The sequence below is a fragment of the Balaenoptera ricei genome, chromosome 6, assembly GCF_028023285.1.
Source record: "Balaenoptera ricei isolate mBalRic1 chromosome 6, mBalRic1.hap2, whole genome shotgun sequence".
NCBI classification, from domain to species: domain Eukaryota; kingdom Metazoa; phylum Chordata; class Mammalia; order Artiodactyla; family Balaenopteridae; genus Balaenoptera; species Balaenoptera ricei.
Window position 1 is genome coordinate 34,556,561 of NC_082644.1, and position 16,989 is coordinate 34,573,549.

General features: G+C 35.6%; 1 protein-coding gene across 9 annotated transcripts in view; it reads left to right on the forward strand.

Annotated features, from left to right (window-relative positions):
• The window catches only part of CDC14B (cell division cycle 14B), a 105,422-nt gene that overhangs the window by 62,941 nt on the left and 25,492 nt on the right, over positions 1-16,989 (forward strand). For all 9 annotated transcript variants that reach the window (XM_059924453.1, XM_059924448.1, XM_059924445.1 and 6 more), the window contains exons 5-9: positions 3,065-3,141; positions 8,800-8,866; positions 11,476-11,538; positions 13,627-13,714; positions 14,000-14,230. In XM_059924453.1, coding sequence (XP_059780436.1) covers positions 3,065-3,141; positions 8,800-8,866; positions 11,476-11,538; positions 13,627-13,714; positions 14,000-14,230 — 526 coding nt within the window. The remainder of the gene's footprint in view (positions 1-3,064; positions 3,142-8,799; positions 8,867-11,475; positions 11,539-13,626; positions 13,715-13,999; positions 14,231-16,989) is intronic.

A 16,989-nucleotide genomic window follows, 5' to 3' on the forward strand; every position in this document is an offset into this window, starting at 1 on the left:
ATTTTAATGGAGAAGGGCTTTTGACTAGAGAAGATGAGTGGGTGTAAAATTAAGAATTATAGATTGTTAGCAAACATTTCTTTGATTGTTATATGTCTTAGTCCTTTTGGGCTGCTATAACAAAATACCAGAGGCTTATAAACAACAGAAGTTTATTTCTCACAGTTCTGGAGCCTGGGAGTCCAAGATCAGGGTGACAGCATGCTCCAGTGAGGGCTGTCACATGGTGGAAGGGCCTAGGGATCTCTCTGGAGTCCCTTTTATAAGACACTAATCCCATTCATGAGGGTTTCACTCTAATGGCTGTCTCCCAAAGGCCCCATCTCCTACTACCATCACTTTTGGGAGGTTAAGATTTCAACATATGAATTTTGGATGGGACAGAAACATTTGGACCATAGTATTATGTAAAAAAACTTATTCTGAATCTGTAAATTTCCTTCAACTTATTGCATTGTACCTAAACTCTCTATGTATAAGCATTCCCCAGTTGGGTTTAAAGATTATGTTTTTAAAAAGTTCATCACTAGGAATATAGGTTTTGTTTCTCCATAGGAAAAAATGTTACATTGTTCTTGGGTTCTTTGAACCGAATTTGTATTCCAAGGCTAACCCACAATTATTTAATGTATTACAGACTATTTCTGTTTTGAAAGTTAGAAGGAAATAATACCATTGCAATTTTAGCAATTAAAGAAACCAAGGAACTGCAGTCTTGAGTTGGAGGAATTATCTTTAACCTGGTGCTTAAGAAAAAGTTTATATAATTTGAGAGAAGTTCGTATTAGAAATTTAGGGAAAATCTGAATGAGGTTTCTGGATTTCACTTAATTAATTTATTTAAATTATGTATGTATATACGTACATCAGTGAATCAAATCCTATTCGTACCCTCATTGGCCTCAAGGTATTTTTTTATTTGGTTTTGTTTTGTTTTGTTTTTTGTTTTTGTTGTTGTTTTTTTAGAGGAAATTTTTTGGAGGAGTCCTGCTAGGAAGTCCTAAAATAGAATGGAGAAATGAAAAGGCTTTCCTAAAGTTATTCATTAAGTCTTAGAAGAGAAAGGAAGCAGGTTGGAGACTAGAAGAGAATGAGTAAATGTAGAGAAGGGGGGGCACTAGATTTAAAAGACTTTTTAGTTTTTCTTAAAGGAACTGTTATGCTCTATTTCCAAATAAATAGTAAGACAATAGAAAGTCAATTGACAGATTGATCCTTAAAACATCTAAATAAGTAATATATAGATAAATATAATGTTGAGTGCAATTATAGATGATTTTGATTAGTTAATTCATGATAAATTACAACCTTCTCTGAGTCAGTAATATTGTACTTGAAAATTTGTTTGATACTAGGTAAGAAGGCATTCCTTTGTTCTTGGGATTGATTGTTCGTTGTGGGTTTGTATGCTGCTGTAGATAAATGTTAGAAGATTCTGTATAGTTAATTATAGTTCTGTATTATTTTTAGAGTAAATGGGATAAAATCATTTTCAGAAACAGGGTAAACATTTCCATTTATGAGTCTTAAAACAAAATTGATAAAATGCCCTCTGGAAGCTGACTTGTTTTAAGATATATCCTTCTCTAAGTTTCAAAGATTCTTGCTGGATCTTTGATTTTTATAATTTTTCTTAATCCAATGATATTTTTATATTTATATTAACTTTTTATCAATGATTTTAAAATTTCCTAACTATTATAAGTAGATTTAAGTTCAATGAATTAAGCATGGAATCTGAGTCCATATAAAAGGTATTGGGTTGGCCAAAAAGTTCGTTTGGTTTTTCTGTAAGATGGGATGGAAAAACTGAATGAACTTTTTGGCCAACCCAATATGAATCTGGAGTTACAATGAAACATAAGACATGGGTTCTTACTTCAGAATGTTCACAATTTGGTTGAAGAAACAGCTCATTTATATAAATTTAAGTAATGGAGATAAAAAGTTTGTAATTAAATTTTTTAGTTATTTATTTTTACTGGTCAAAATTTAAAGTGTATTTTATCCCAAAGTAAGCTTAAGAATTGAATTGAATTTGGGTGATAATATGTGTGCCAAATCTAATGCTTGTGGCCTCTCTCACCCCTTGCCTCCATGTATGGGTGGAAAATGTCCTGCCAGAAGATTCTGAGTTGGAAAAAGATATGCCTTCGGTTAGAGTGAGGGTCAGAAAGTCCGAGGCAAACTTAATTGGGGCTGGGGGATGACTTATTTAGGGGGATGCCAGTGGACATTCTCAAAATCCAAGTTTCTAGAACAGGTTGCTTGTGAGGAGGAGGAGGGGGAGAAGAGAATGAGACTAGTGAAATACTTCTGCAGTACTGGAAATGAGAAGACAGTGGAACAACATCTATGAACTGTTGAGAGAAAAGGACTGCAGACCTGAAATCATATACATAGTCCAATGTCAGGGCAGAAAACAAGATACTTTGGAAATACAAAAAGGTCCACCAACTGTGGACCTCAAATGCTGAAGAATCCACTTGAAGTATTCTACCAGATAAAAATTGAAGCATAACATGGTTCTGAAGATAAAAGAAGCAAATGGCAATAGTAAACAAATGAAGTTTTATAGGAAACCCGTACAATATCGTAAGCTGTTAAATCTAAATGGATGGAGTTAATAAAAATCTTTGTTCTGCTTTTATGTTCCTCTCATCCTCCTCCCAGTCCCAATCCATCCCCAATCCCCATCTCCCACACACTTCTTTACTATCATTTCGGTGTATTTTTAGAAAGGACATGAGGTAAAAGCATGTGCTCAGTCTAACATCTTGATTTAGAAAATCTGTTCTTGAAATGCTATACTTCTTACCACAAAAGGCTTTTGTAAAAAGTTGTTGGTCAGGGCTCTGCAAGCAGCAGAAACCAGCTATGACAACAGATTTAAACAAAAGGGGAATTCACTGACTGGGTAGTGGGCGACTCATAGGATCCTTGGGAAGGCTAGAGAATCAGGCTCAGTTGATTGGCTAAAGATTGTACAAAGCTTACTTCTCAGTGACAGTACTATATCTTTATTTAGAAGTAAATTGCCTTTTTCTTCTCTCTTCAAATGTAGGTTATATATTTGGGGAAAACTCCAGAAGAAGCATATAGAATATTAATGTTTGGAGATACATCCTATATTCCTTTCAGGTAAATATAAGAATGTTATGGTAGATTCATTTAATCAGGCCCTTGCCAGAAATATCTTGGTGTAGTTGTTTCTGAAAAAAGAAGACCTCATAATTAGTCATTTTGAGGTGGGTGCAAATAACACCCTAGATCTAGGTTACTCAACAGTGATTCTGTGGACATTTTGTTGGGGGGTGGTTGTCCTGTGTACTGCAGGATGTTTAACAGCATCACTGGCCTCTGCCCACTAGATGTCAGTAACACCTTCACCCCAGAAAATTAATTGTGAAAACCAAAAATGTCTCCAGACATTGCCAGATGTCTGTGGTGGTGCTAGTGGTAGTGGTGGTGAATCGCTCCGACATGAGAAGTCAGAACCACTCTCACTGATGGAAACTGTGCTTTGTAATCAGATGAGAATCTTGGAGTTACAGTATACAAAACGACCGTTTTCCAGTACTGCGGAGTTTTGGTCCTGAGGAGTTAAGAAATAAGTTTTTCCCAATAATCAGGAGTTACTTCTGGGGCAGAAACGAACCCCCTTTTCCTAGGGACACAGCCAGCAGAAATAGTGGGTGAGGTTGCTATTTGAAAAACCAAAACGGCTGTGTCATAGAGGTGGTAGATAAGTAATGTCTTTATATACGTTAATGACATCCTCATCTTATGTCAAAGTTACCAGGTGATTGTGTTGGAAGATATTTTGAAAAAAAACCCCAAAAACTTGTGGGTTTTTTTCTTTTTTTAAAATCAAATGAAGTTCTAAAAGTTGCTCTTCCTGTTTATCAAAATGCTTGACTTAGCTGTATAATTAAATACTTGTATGGTGCTTAAGTATAATAAGTGTGTGAAATGATTTTACTCATTGCATACTGTATTGAGAATTTCAAATACTGCATTATTCTTCCACCTGCAAATTAGTTAATAGTTTTAGGATTGTTGCATATACCTCAAATGCCTGATTTTGAAGACGTGGGCTTGCCTTTAAAGGGAAGGTTATGAACCTGACTTAATTGTGGACAAGTTTTGGGATGAGTGTCCCTAACCTTACACAGAATCTGTCTCCTTCTTAAATAACTCTGTAGGACTGTCCATGGATATACTCCATGAATTAGAGATTTTTGTTAGGATAGTCTGCAGAGTTCAGTTATATATTGCGCTAAAGGCTGCACGTATATTAGTGATTTAGCCAATTAGAAGAATTGCTTTGGACCCAGTATCGCTCTGCCTTTCTTCCTAGCTCAGAGATATCTTAAGTATTCTTTGTGGTAGGTAGGAAGGGATGAAGGTTATTTTCTAAACTGGAGAGTGCTCCATTTTTCTTCTCAACTTATAACAGCAACCGTATACTTCCTTCAGAAGAAGTGATTGTGTTTGTGGTCCCTGAGTCATAGGCACATTGCTGTAGTGATAATTTTGTTCTACAGAACTCTTCTTTTATAATAGTAATCCTTTATAATAGTGCCATTCTTAAAGTTTATAACGCAAGGTCCTGAAACAGGGATAAGCTTACAGATTTCACATAATCTAAGTAAGGATCCATGAAACATTGTTAATGTAAGAGAAGTATTGTGTTAATTTAAATACAGGGATCAAAAATAGAATAAGTGTTGTTTACTGCCATACCCGTGTTTAAATTCTTAGTTTGGCACTGAAAAATGTAGTTAGTTGCTTCTGGTTCCAGGAACAAAAATCATTAATTCTCTAAAAAACAGGACTTAGCTAGAAGCAGTTCAGGTTTGTGAAATTTGAATCTCTTTAGTCATAGATGCCAGACATTTAATGATTCTCCAAGTGTGGCCTGTGAACTAGTGCCAGTCTGTGAACTTTTTGTTACCAGCTTGTGATAAGTACAGGAATTGCGAGTAAGATTTTACAGACTTTTTAGCAATTTAATAGAGTATTTTTATGTCTGTGGAATCAAATAATAGAAGAATTTAGGCTTGTATTTATGTGTTTTTTCCTTCCATTTTTCTAGTAATTCATTTTTACTTATAAAATAAGATTATTGCATTATTTTGGGTATGTGATAGTACAAATATTATTGTATTTTACAAAAGTATCAGCCTTTGACAGATTTAAAAATCTGTGCTTCACCACATTTTACTGTTCTGAAGAACTTACTAATTGAGAGTAGGCGGGTGGTCCAGTGGTTAAGACTCCACACTCCCAATGCAGGGGGCCCAGGTTCAATCCCTGGTCAGGGAACTAGATCCTGCATGCCGCAACTAAAAGATCCTGTATGCCACAGCTAAAGATCCTGCATGCTACAACAAGGATCCCACGTGCTACAACTAAGACCGGGCACAGCCAAATAAATAAATAAATATTTTTTTAAAAAAAAGAAAGTAGGCAAATCAGGATTAATAAAACCTGATAATATTTTGACAGAAATTACACTATAGTCTTTTATCTTTGCCAATTCAAGAGCATAGAATAAATATAACTGCTAACAAGGGATTGTGCAAGAATAGTGTTCATTTGTAGTTAATAACTCCTTTTAGGCTCATAACAGTATTTAATTAGATGTAATTTAAGTTACATATAATTCTTCAACCACTGAGTTTAAAAATATACATATATATATATATATATATATATATATATATATATATGATTTCTTAATGAATTGTGTTAGATATTTCTCTACCTGTCTACCTGAAAAAACGGTATAAAATATAGTTCAACATTTTCTTAATACTTTTGGATCATTGTTATATGAAGAGCATATACTTCTGTTCTTTGGTATTACCTATAATACTCCTTGCTTCTTAGTTGTTCTTTTTGTGTGTGTTTTTTTGGTTTTTGGGGGGGGGCGCTCTGTTCTTTATTTTCTTGAGAGGTAGTATTGCAGAGCTGCTAGTAGCTTGGCTATTGACATCAGAGAGATGGGAGTTTGACTCTCCGTTCTGCCACTAATATCTCCGTGGTTTTTTACAAATGTGAGCCTTGGTCTCTTAGTCTATAAGTGGGAACTATAGTAGGATCACCCTAATGAGGTGTGAGGATTAAGTAACATCCTGCTTGTGAAACACTTGGTGCCTGATCCTTAGATGACATTTGTTAAACATTCATGTTCTTTTCCTTTTAAAAACCATGTATAACTTAGACACAATTAAAAACTCTAACCCCTATGTGTACATCACAGTAAACTCCTACATATTTACATGTAACTACCATCCAGTTCAAGATACAGAAAATTGTCAGCCCGCATGAAGATTCTCTTTTACCCCCTTTCTAAAAGTTTTTCTTATCTTTTAATGTCATATAAATGGAATCATACAGTATACATTTTTGGAGAGCTGGGATCTTGTGTTTTAAATATATAATGTCTGTGAGATTTATCCATGTGGTGGCAGGTATTAGTATCAATAGTTTGTCTTATTTTTATTGCTTTTGAAACATTCCATTATATGAATATACCACAATTTATTTGTCCATTATCCTTTTGATGGATACTTGGGTTATTTGTAGTTTTAGGCTGTTATGAATGCAAGCTGCTATGAAAACTGTTATTTTTTTAAACTAGTATTTGACATCGTTTTGCAGTTTCTAAGCAGTATTCCTTTATTGATTCTTATCTGTTTTTCCAAGTTTGTTAAATGATGTGTAACAAGGTTTTCCCCCTCACAAAGGCTTATATCCAGATTCGTAGCTGCTATTTTACCATTTTGAAGAAGTCTGATTGCTTGGGTGGGAGGAAGGAGGTGTGGATGTGTTTAAAGTTGGAGGTGTTAATGAAATAAACATGAGTGAATAAAGAAAGATTCTTGTCTATTCAGATAATGTGGCAGAACTTTATCCAAGCTCAGATCAAAGCTTGACTAGAGCAGGGCTTGGCCCACAGTAGGTTTATTCAAAGTTATGCATTGAATAAATGCATCAAATCCTCACAAAAACTGAATCAACATGCCTTTAACTTGATTGGAAAAGAATTATCATAGGTTAAGAAGATAATAATCATAGCTAACTGAGGAGACATGGTGAAAAACATTGGGATGCAATTTGAGAGTTCATCGTCTTTCCACTGATAATTTTGATTTTGATTTAGACTAAACTACTTCATTTTCCTACCTTAGCTTCTTTATCTTAAAAACATTCCTTATTCCATGAAACAATTACTTGTACAAAACATTATTTGTGTTGATCCTATAAGTCAGTGGTTCTTAAACTTGAACATATATCACAATAACCTGGAGGACCCAGCCCCACCCCTAGAACTGGTCTGGGGTGGAGCTTGAGAATTAGCATTTCTAACAAGTGGGGTGGATGTTGGTGCTCCTTGCCCAGGGAGTATATTCTGAGAACTAATGCTGCAGGTCATTTTATTTTTCTCCTTCCTGAATATTGCCAGTAAGCTATTGGTAAAAATCATTTTCTCGGTTGCATTGAGACCTTTCCTAGCTTTTGGAAGAGCAGCATTTAAATTCAAAAGCTTACAGAACAAAAATGGCACGTTGTAAGGCCTTGCGTCCAATCCTCATGAAGCCTAACATATACTTAAGTAAATCTAACCAATTCAGACAGTAATGTCTAAAACTGTCTTAGCTAAAAAGGATGCCCTTTTCTTTGCTGTTAATGTTGCTATAATAGTCTATATTCTTAAAGTTTGTAGAAGAACTAAACATTTTAAATGTGCCGTTTAATTTTTCAGGTAAGTGAATCACAGTGTGAAAACCCAACCACGGCAGGCAATTAATTATGGCTCCAGTAGCAACCTGGTTCCACATAGGGACCAAATAAGTACCATTCTGATAGGCACAGTTGCTTGGCATGCCTAGAATGATGATAATTAAATTCATTTTTATCTTGCCTAATTCTTAAAATTTTCACTTTGTAATGAAATGACTCAAGGTAGCCAAAAAGGAGAAGCAGGTGGGAATGGAGGAGTACCTTATTTTTCTGGACAAAATCTTAACTGACATAAGACATTTGTAGTAAGATTACTAACAGGTGTTGATGCAGTGTTGGGTGGGGCTGTCTAACTTAATTTAAGCACTTCTCCAATGTAGAGTGATTCTCCTAACAGTAGTTGACTCCTTAGTTTCTGTGGTTTTATTGGTACTGTTGTCCTTTAAGAACCAGAAAGAAGTTATCCAGTTAAATTGTTAAAAAGTATAAGAGCATAATGAGAGGAGCAAAATGCTTTTTAGCTTGCACCTATTATTTCAAATATTAGCTTGCTTTCCAAATTTTTTTTGCTACGTGGATGGAGATAAACACACACACACAACATGTATATACAGAATCAAAAAGCAGTCTTTCCTGCTAACAGTTTGACACAGTATTCTCCAGTTGGAAGAAAAAATTCAAATGCCTTTCCCTTTTGAGGGGAGGAGTACATACTATTGAGAAGTTGAACTCAAGAAGGAACTTTTGAAGCTCAACTATTAAAGCCAAAAACAGTCTACAGAGATCATTTGAAATTTAAGATGTGGTCATTATTGATCCACATCTATAAAACAGTATCTACTGGAATAGGTAGAAATTACAATGAACTGTATAACAGTGACTTATCCTTTATTTAAAAACCAAAAGGCAAGAATTCTTTTTTTTTTTTTGAGACTGATCCTGAGTATGTGTTTGATTTTAAATTCTAATCAACTTTGTCTTGAGATAAGTGTACAGCAGAAAATTAAATTAACTGAGCTATGTATTTCAATATTTTTGGAATTTCAGAGATGCTGCCTATGGGAGTTGCAATTTCTACATTACACTTCTTGACTGTTTTTATGCAGTAAAGAAGGTAAGTGACTCGTAGGATACACCCAGTGTTGTGCTGGAGAACTTAAGTACAATGCAAGGAAGACAGGCCTTCTTCCCCAAAGATCTTCCAAGATGTATATGATGTGAGAGGTATCCCATTTCCCTGCCAACATTAGAATGACACTAAACTAGAAAACAGATTATTCTGAATCTGAGTGCTTCTGTGCATGAGTTGGGGGAAAAGCCACTTGAACACAGGGAACAATAAGAAACAGTTTTGTAATTAGGTTCTAAATTCAGAACTGGTTTTGAATGTGTTATGATTTCAAAGAAAAACAAGAAGTAAATAGGTTACTGGTTTCTAAGTTCTCTTTGATTTATGTATTTTATGGGTCTGATTCCCATCACTTCTGTTTACAACAGACATTTCTATAACACAGTAACTGTCAAATACTTTGTTTTTGTATCTTCAAGCATTCAATTTCTAGTTCAACAGAAGTATTTGAGTAGCCCATTAGTTTGTTACTAGGTTTTATATAATACTAAGTATAGGTCACTACTGCTTTGTCAAAGCTATTTAAAAATAACTCCTGTGTTTTATAACCAGGGCTACTTGCTGTCTTTGACTCCAGGGGACAACCGTCATACCACATTTTAAATAAACAGGGTCCCCTGGAGTCATGTGATGCAGCAGACCCTGGTTATAACACTCACTCCCTCAGGTATATTTCTTGAACATCAGGGCCGTGCAAGAAACTAGAATTGTCAGTCAGTAGCCCTTGGATCAAATAAGCCTTCAAAAACATCTCAAGTTTGTGTGGCTTGTATTTTCAGAGGCAAAAGGAACCCAGGTTTACTTTCTTGTATAATGAAACATGGTGGCTTTCTGAGAATTCTGACAGAAATTTTATGGGTTAAACTGAGAGACCTAATTAGTATACAAATTCAGAGATTAATTATTATATCTTTTTTCCTATATAAGGCAATGAGGATGGACCTTAATTTTGGGGCTGAGTCCAGCAACTCTGTGGTGTATGGAGCTAATGGAGGTAGTTGCCGCAGGCTTTGAGACAGCTCCATGAGGCCGCAGTTTAGGCAGGTCATGGGCAGAGGAGGTGATCAGGAGATGGAGGGACAGTAGGTATAGATGACCCCTTCTAGCTACAGTTGCAGTCCTTGCCAGATGGACCCCAGGGAACTGCTGATGTAGCCAGGCATACTTGTCCTTGATCCTAGGGCTCCCTTCTCTCTGCTCCCAGCACCTTTTAAAACAAAGAAAGAAAAGAAGAAGAAACACTTATGAGGGCCTTGGAGATGGTCTACTATAACATTGGCTTTGTTTTTATCAGATGTTATATCCAAAGTTTAATTAGCTGTAACTATAGATCAAAGATTGCTTTTTTCATGCTACATTTAATTTTATTCAAGAGACAACAGCTTCTGATTTTCCATTTAAACATTTTCTATTTGTGACTGATTTTGAATATTATTGTGTATTTGAAATTTTTATAAATGTATCAATAATTATGTCTTGATTTTAGTAGTGCTTTTTTTTAAGTGCTACTTCTAATAGGATCTCCTTATGAAATTCAAATAATAGAAATTCCCTGCAAACTGATACATTTTATGGTATCATTCTGTTATTTTACTGTATCACTCTGTTGTTGTATTATTATGTTATTGTATCATTCTAGTCCAAATATGATATATATTGGGTACTCCGAATTCAAAGAAATAAAATTCATCGTGGATTTGGTCTTGGAATTAGGACTTAAGCAACTATATTTTATAAAATGAGTTTTTTTTGTTTGGTATTATAGCCTTCTTATTTCTCATTCATATTCCAGTAGTTTACATTTTGCACACTGGGTTTGCAGAATCACCCCTTCTGAACCAAGAATACCTTCTTGATCAAGAATTGTTGCTTACATACTGTCTGGCTCAGTCAGCTGGGAGAATGGTTGTCAGAGGCCGCCAGCTCGTCCTTGTCTCAGAAAATAGATACTGTGCTTATTTTGCTTAGCATGCTCTGCCCATTGCAACTCAGAGTGAGGCTACAGAGTAGAAGAGAAAATTCATATATTTTTCCTTATTGAAAGAAGGGTTTTTTCCCTCAGAATTTTGCATTTTAGTGTTGATCTCTGGGCTGTCTTTAGTATAGGGAACATTCATCTTTTAATTTAAGACTGTTCAGAATTTGAAAGTGAAGATGTTTATGAAATGTGTGGGATTTGTTTGATATAAACTAACCCATGGTTTCTTTCCTTTATATTATTTATTTAGCAACCGTTGGGTTATGCATTATATTTGAAGCCTGAATGATGTTGATCTAATAAACTAGTAGGATTACTTTGAAGGCTTGATTATTTAGATCTTGCATGGATAGGATGACTGATGAAGGAAAATAAAAAATAAAATTTCATTAAAATAAATAGTTAAAAAAATAAATATTGTTATAACTAATTTTCCTGATAATGGAAGCATTTAAAAGACATAGCCCACCTCCTTTGAAAACTACTCAATGGAACATAATCTAAATATAATAATGTTTTTCTGGGGTGCCTCCTGATACTTATTATTAAGAAATTGGATTGGAAACTGTTTCCTTATTTGCATCTTTGTTATTAAAAGCTTTCCTTTGTATTTTAGGCAATGCAGTATGGCTTCCTTAATTTCAATTCATTTAACCTTGATGAGTATGAATACTATGAAGTAAGTTTTCAAGGATATTGTTTTTAACTCTTTTATGCATGTTTTACTTCCAGAAGTAATATTCTTATTTTTTGAAAAATCAAACAATTTAGATGTGTGTAGAGTGAAAAAAAACTCAAGTCTTTTTTTCTCTTATTCCTATTTCTGTAGTCCTAGTTCATATTGATTTTTGCATTTGATACATCTTTCCAGAGTGAATGAGTGTGCTCTGGCATTTTTCTTTAATTTTTAGTTTAAATTTTTTTATTATTGATGACTTTCATACAGTGATTAAATGAGATAATGTTTGTTAAACCCTTAGCATAGGATCTGATGAAATGAATAGCCATTATACATCTAATTAACTCTGGAAAATATCTGTTTTTGTCAGAACCTATTGTTTCTGAGAAGTCAAGACACTTTTGGATGCAAATTACAAAAAGTAAACACAAGTGGCTTAAATAAAATGGGGAAAATTTATTGATTTACGTAAATAAAAAGTCCAGGAGCTAGTGTAACTTCACTCATGACCAGATTCAGGTACTCAAGCACTTACCAGAAATTGGGCTGAAGCTAGTTTTGTTCCAAGGTCAGTTCTCCCCAGTTGGAATAAAGATGGCTACCAACAGCTTTGACTTACCCGTTTGATTTACCCAACTCATTGGAAAAGAAAATTCATAGCTCCAGCAGAAGACTCTCGAATTCCTCTCATTGACCTGGCTTAGATCATGTCTCTAGTCCTGACCTAGGTTGTGTTTTTGGTGAGGGTGGGGGATGAGTAGGTGTAGAATACTTTGGCCATCACAGGAGTGGAATCGGGTCAGCCCTATCAAATCATACAGACCAAGAAAGGTGGGGGGGGGGGGCACAGAGAGGAGAGAGTCCAGGCAGGCAAAACCACAGATGTCCTCTATGTTTTTTAATGTAGTGTATTTTTTTTTTTTTAATGAGTAGTTTGATTCTACTATTCTACCTTCCAAGTAGATAATGAGTAAGATGTTATGCTAAAGGTCTTTTCCAGCCAAGAATACTTGTGGAATCTTGTTTTTTTTTTTAGCCTGCTATAGTTATCTTGAGCAGTCTCACTAATAATGGAGTGATTCCATAGACAGTACTTTATTCAGCAGTATCTTGAATCCTCAGATAACTGTTCTTTCACAATCAATTTTTAAAGTAACTATTATTTTAAACTCCTAAGTATAACTGAACTATTTTATTGATAAATTGGGTTAATAGTTACTACTAGTCACTACTGTGATGTACCAAACACTTAAAAGCATATTGTGTGATTCATTAGGCCAACTCTGCCTTTACTTCTGTGTAAGAGCAGTACATTTATAAAGTACAATATACATCAATATTTATTTACCATCTTAACTACTGAATATAATTGAATTATTAACACCATTTTTTGTGCTTCTCCTTATAAAATTAAACATTTAAAATAAAATATACTTTCTCTTTTTAGATAAGCAAAACTAATAAAAACACCAGTTGGTATTCCCTCAGTGTAGCACAGTGATGCCTTTATGTGTTTTTTACTAAGGAGTAATATAGGTGCTAATTAGCTTCCCTCTCGCTAATGCGGAAATTGCAGCATTGTGGGAGAGTAGCAGGGTCACCCACAAATGTCGTTTACTTTCAGTGAAACTGCATTGAGACACAGGGTAGCTACAGACCACCATGGTAGCTTTGTTTAGTCTCTATAAGTATATTTAGAAATTTTGGATTAGTGTTTTTCATTGAGTCCACGATGCCCATTTTATCCTGTTTTGAATAGGAATTCTCTGAATTCAGGATATGTCTTACAATCTGTGATGCCTGTGATTCAATGAAATCTACCACACATTTCTCATTAAAAACTCCAGACTTCTGGTTTTACTTCAAAATCAGAACATGTGGCAATGCTTGTCCTCATTCCTGCTTACATCTTTTAGCTTGGAATGAACTCATCAATTCCCTTGGCTGATAATTAAGTCAAATAAATCAGTTTTGGGTTACTTGCCTGGCCTATAGCTCTTAAGGCAACTCTTGATTTATTTCTTACCTGTTCTTAGGTACACGTATACATACACATACATTGATCTTGTTTTGGTCTTCCCTTTGCAGAAAGCAGAAAATGGAGATTTAAATTGGATAATACCAGACCGATTTCTTGCCTTCTGTGGACCTCATTCAAGAACCAGACTTGAAAGTGGTATGCAAATACATGGGACCAGTATAGTTTTGTTATTAAAAGTATCTATCCAATATTTTCTTTTAAAAGAGGCCAAAGCTCGACTGTCTTAATTAAGTGTACGTGGACATTTTAGCACATCATTCTGCCTGAATTTTAACTTTTTAAATTTATTTTTTTCACAGTTATAATCAAACTGGTATTCAATCCCCAGTCCAGATACTGTTTCCACCCAGTTACAAGTGAAATTGTTATCCATTGTTTTCTTTCTGCATTTTACAGCATCTGGTGAATTTCTTTATGTAGGTTACCACCAACATTCTCCTGAGGCTTATATTCCGTATTTTAAGAATCACAACGTTACTACCATTATTCGTCTGAATAAAAGGATGTATGATGCCAAACGCTTTACGAACGCTGGTTTCGATCACTATGATCTTTTCTTTGCGGATGGCAGCACCCCTACTGATGCCATTGTTAAAGAATTTCTGGATATTTGTGAAAATGCAGAGGGTGCCATTGCAGTACACTGTAAAGGTATGTTTCTAGTGTTGGTTAAAAAATGGGGGACATGAATGTATATATGTGTAGAAACACACCATACTCGTTTAGATTATATGCAAGGACACATGAAGATGCCTTTGTTTTTTATAGAGTGCTTTTTTTTCCTTTTGTGATTTACTTTTTTTTCTTAAAACCACTTTATTGAGGTATGATTGTCATAAAAAGGCTGTACATATAAAGAATGCTTTTAAAACCCTAATTTCATATGGAAAGTATAGTAAATTAAGTTGTATTCATGGGTAATACTACAAAGGCTTATCACATTCATTTATTCATCAAATATCTATTCAGTGCCTACTTTGGTAGGTTCTGGCATATGTCAGTAAGCAGAGCAGACTCCAAGAGCTTATCTTTTGGACTTTATATTCTGACAAGTTGCTAGGCTTTCAGCAGCTAGAACAGTGCTTGGCACTTAATAAATATTTATTGAATGAATGTGTAATAACACATTGGATGAATATACTAGGATTTATTTAACTTTTCTCCTTTTGTTAGTTAACTAAGAAGGCAAGGGATACATTTTTGTTAAGAAAAATCCAACACTGGGGAAAAGAAAAACTAAACAGCAAACCTGGGGAATATCAGAAATCTAATCTCAAGAGTTCACACATTATAAGATTCAAATGTCCAGTTTTCACCAAAAAATCTCAAGATATACAAAGAAACAGGAAAGGATAGCTCATTCAAAGGAATAAAATGAATCAACAGAAACTGTCCCAAAGAAAGACCAGATGGTGGACTTACTAGACAAAGACATTAAAACAACTGTCGGGCTTCCCTGGTGGTACAGTGGTTGAGAATCTGCCTGCCAATGCAGGGAACACGGGTTCTAGCCCTGGTCTGGGAAGATCCCACATGCCGCGGAGCAACTGGGCCCGTGAGCCACAACTACTGCGCCTGCACGTCTGGAGCCTGTGCTCCGCAACAAGAGAGGCCGCGACAGTGAGAGGCCCGCGCACCGCGATGAAGAGTGGCCCCCACTTGCCGCAACTAGAGAAAGCCCTCGCACAGAAACGAAGACCCAACACAGCCAAAAATAAATAAATAAATTTTAGAAAGAAAAGATGACTACTATCTTTGGGAAAAAAAAAAAAACAGAAAAAACTGTCTTTTGTTGTTGTTGTTCACCACATGGCATGCAAGGATCCCTGATCAGGGATTGAACCTGTGCCCCCTGCAGTGGAAGCTGATCTCTGCATCACCGTCAGGGTCATACTAACCTTCTTTTGAAGGATAAGCCATGTTTGCAACCAGTTACCTCTGTTGTCCAGTCCTATAGGATCCCTGAAATGTAAAAGCCTTCCTTTATTTCATCCTGTTTCTGTCCCCTTTAGTCCAAACTGGCAGTCTTCCAGTGTAATCCCATCAGTATTTTTAGCTTCTGATGAGATGGCTGATTAAATCCATGGGTAATATCTTTATGGAACTGATTTTTCAATCATACCCTTGGTATCCAGAACACACTTTCTCACTTTTTTCAAAATGAATAGGCCTAGAATTTTCTAAATGTTTAGTTTCTCGTTCCTTTTTGCTTAACAATTACTTCTTCAATTCCTCTCTCTCCTCTCACATCAGTCAGGAGAAACCAAGCTGCACCTTTAACACTTCACTTATGAATTTAAATCTCCTTTGCTAATTATCCAAGGTTGTCACTCATAAGTTTTACCTTCCACAAAGCACTAGAACACAATTCAGCCAGGTTTTTTTGCCACTTCTTAACGAGGATTGCCTTTCTTCCAGTTTCCATGTGAGTCCGTTGGAATCACGATTAATGTCTGTATTCCTGCTACTAACAGCCCCTTCAAAGGCAATCTAGGTTTTTTCTTTTTTTTTATTTATTTTATTTAACATCTTCATTGGAGTATAATTGCTTTACAATGGTGTGTTTATCTAGGTTTTTTCTAACATGTGCCTTAAAACTCTCCCAGCCTTTAGAATTCCAATGCCAAAGTCACTTCCACATTTTTACATAATGTTTCAGTAGCATGCCACTTCACAAAATCTGTATTAGTGGGAGTTTTCCAGACAAATAGAACTAGTAGGATGTATATATAGAGAGAAGGAGATTTATTATAAGGGATTTGCTTATGTGACTATATAGGCTGGTGAGCATAAAACCTGCAGTGTGAACTGGCAGGCTGGAGACCCAGGAGAGCCAATGGTGCAGTTCAAATCCAAAGGCTGTCTGGTAGAGAATTCCCTCTAACTTTGGGAGGCAAGTATTTTTGTTCTGTTCAGACTTTCAGCTGATTGGATGAGGCCCACGCACATTACGGAGGACAGTTGGCTTACTCAAAGTCTACCAATTTCATCCAAATACACCTGCCAGGTTGACACACAAAATTAACCATCACAGGAGGTAATGATACTAGTCTAGACAAGAGTAAAGGAGGACAGCAGGAATAGAGTGGAAAAAAAAGTCCACGTGCAAATAGGTATAAAAGTAGAGTAGAAAAAACAGTTGGATGAGGGAGAAAGTACAAGATTTTAAGCCTGTATTTTTGGAAAGATGGTGGTTCCATTAACTGAAAACCCAGAGTATAAAACACTGCACTTACTGAGAATCATCGCTTAGAAAGTGATTTTCAATCTTGGCTAAACATAGAATCAAGTGAGGGATTTTAGGAATCTCTGTGTCCAGGCTGCATCACATACCAATTAAAACTCTCCGGTTGGGCTTCCCTGGTGGCACAGTGGTTAAGAATCCGCCTGCCAATGCAGGGGACACAGGT